The following is a 990-nucleotide window of genomic DNA, read 5'->3' on the forward strand; positions in this document are numbered from 1 at the left end:
AGGAGTCCTCGTGGCACCTTAGAGACTAACAAATTTATTTGGGCATAAGCTTTCGTGGGCTAGAACCCACTTCATCAGATGCATGGAGTGGAAAAGACAGTAGCAGGTATATATACATAGCACGTGAAAAGATGGGAGTATCCTTACCAGGTGGGGGGTCGGTTTAACGAGACGATTTAATTATCGGCAGTACTTTTCAGTCCCCAAGTCCATTGCCCCCATGTTTACATTGATACAATTCCTCCTCTAAGTCTCCTGCTCTCCCCAGCAGTTCATCCCTCTCTCGCTGGATGGCCTCACAAGTCTCCTCTGTCCGTGCAGCATCCCGTGCCTTCAAATCCGCTACCTCTACCACTAACACCGATTTTTCTGTTCAAATCCGTTGCTGACCCACAATCCCCTCCAAATCCTTAATGTGTTGGAGGAGATCAGCTTCCCTTTACCCAGTATGCCGTCCCAGCGCACAAACCTTGTAATACCAGTTCCTTTTTCCTACACTCCTTTCCCTTGGGGTCTCCCAAAATCTGCCCCATCTCCTTCTCAATCTCATCCCGGGTGGATCCCTGCACCTGGTATGGGCCCTGATTCTTCCTTATCCATTTGTTCAAAAAATCCGATACCCCAGCTTGCCAGAACCTGCAACTACCATCCCAAGAGTTCGCCAGACTCCCTCCAGGCATCTGCGCGGCCTGTTGGGGAGGGTGACTTACAGGCTGCCACTCGCCTATCCGATGTGATGTATCCGAGTAACGCACCAAGATATTAGAGGGCTTACTCCTTCACCCTCCCACTTCCCTGGTCCTTCGCGCGTGAACAGAGAGCAACAATACCCAAAATCTGATGGTGCAAATAATTCGATGTTTATTGGGGTGAACTTCCAGCAAGCTTAAATCCAAGTTCCTTTTTCCTTTTTTTCGAATCCCAACTTACTTCCTGTTTGCCCCTAATGTATATAGTAATGTTCTCAGCTATACCTTAACCAATCATTCT

At 48.2% G+C, this 990-nt stretch overlaps 1 protein-coding gene across 1 annotated transcript in view; it reads right to left on the reverse strand.

Moving 5' to 3' along the window:
• Positions 1-680, reverse strand: part of LOC117869819 (ATP synthase subunit beta, mitochondrial-like) — an 8,348-nt gene extending 7,668 nt beyond the window's left edge. The window contains 1 exon segment of the mRNA XM_034756926.1: positions 470-680. Within this exon segment, the coding sequence (XP_034612817.1) occupies positions 470-680 (211 nt within the window).
• Positions 681-990: the final 310 nt, after the last annotated feature.

Source organism: Trachemys scripta, chromosome 24 (assembly GCF_013100865.1).
Source record: "Trachemys scripta elegans isolate TJP31775 chromosome 24, CAS_Tse_1.0, whole genome shotgun sequence".
Lineage (NCBI taxonomy): Eukaryota > Metazoa > Chordata > Testudines > Emydidae > Trachemys > Trachemys scripta.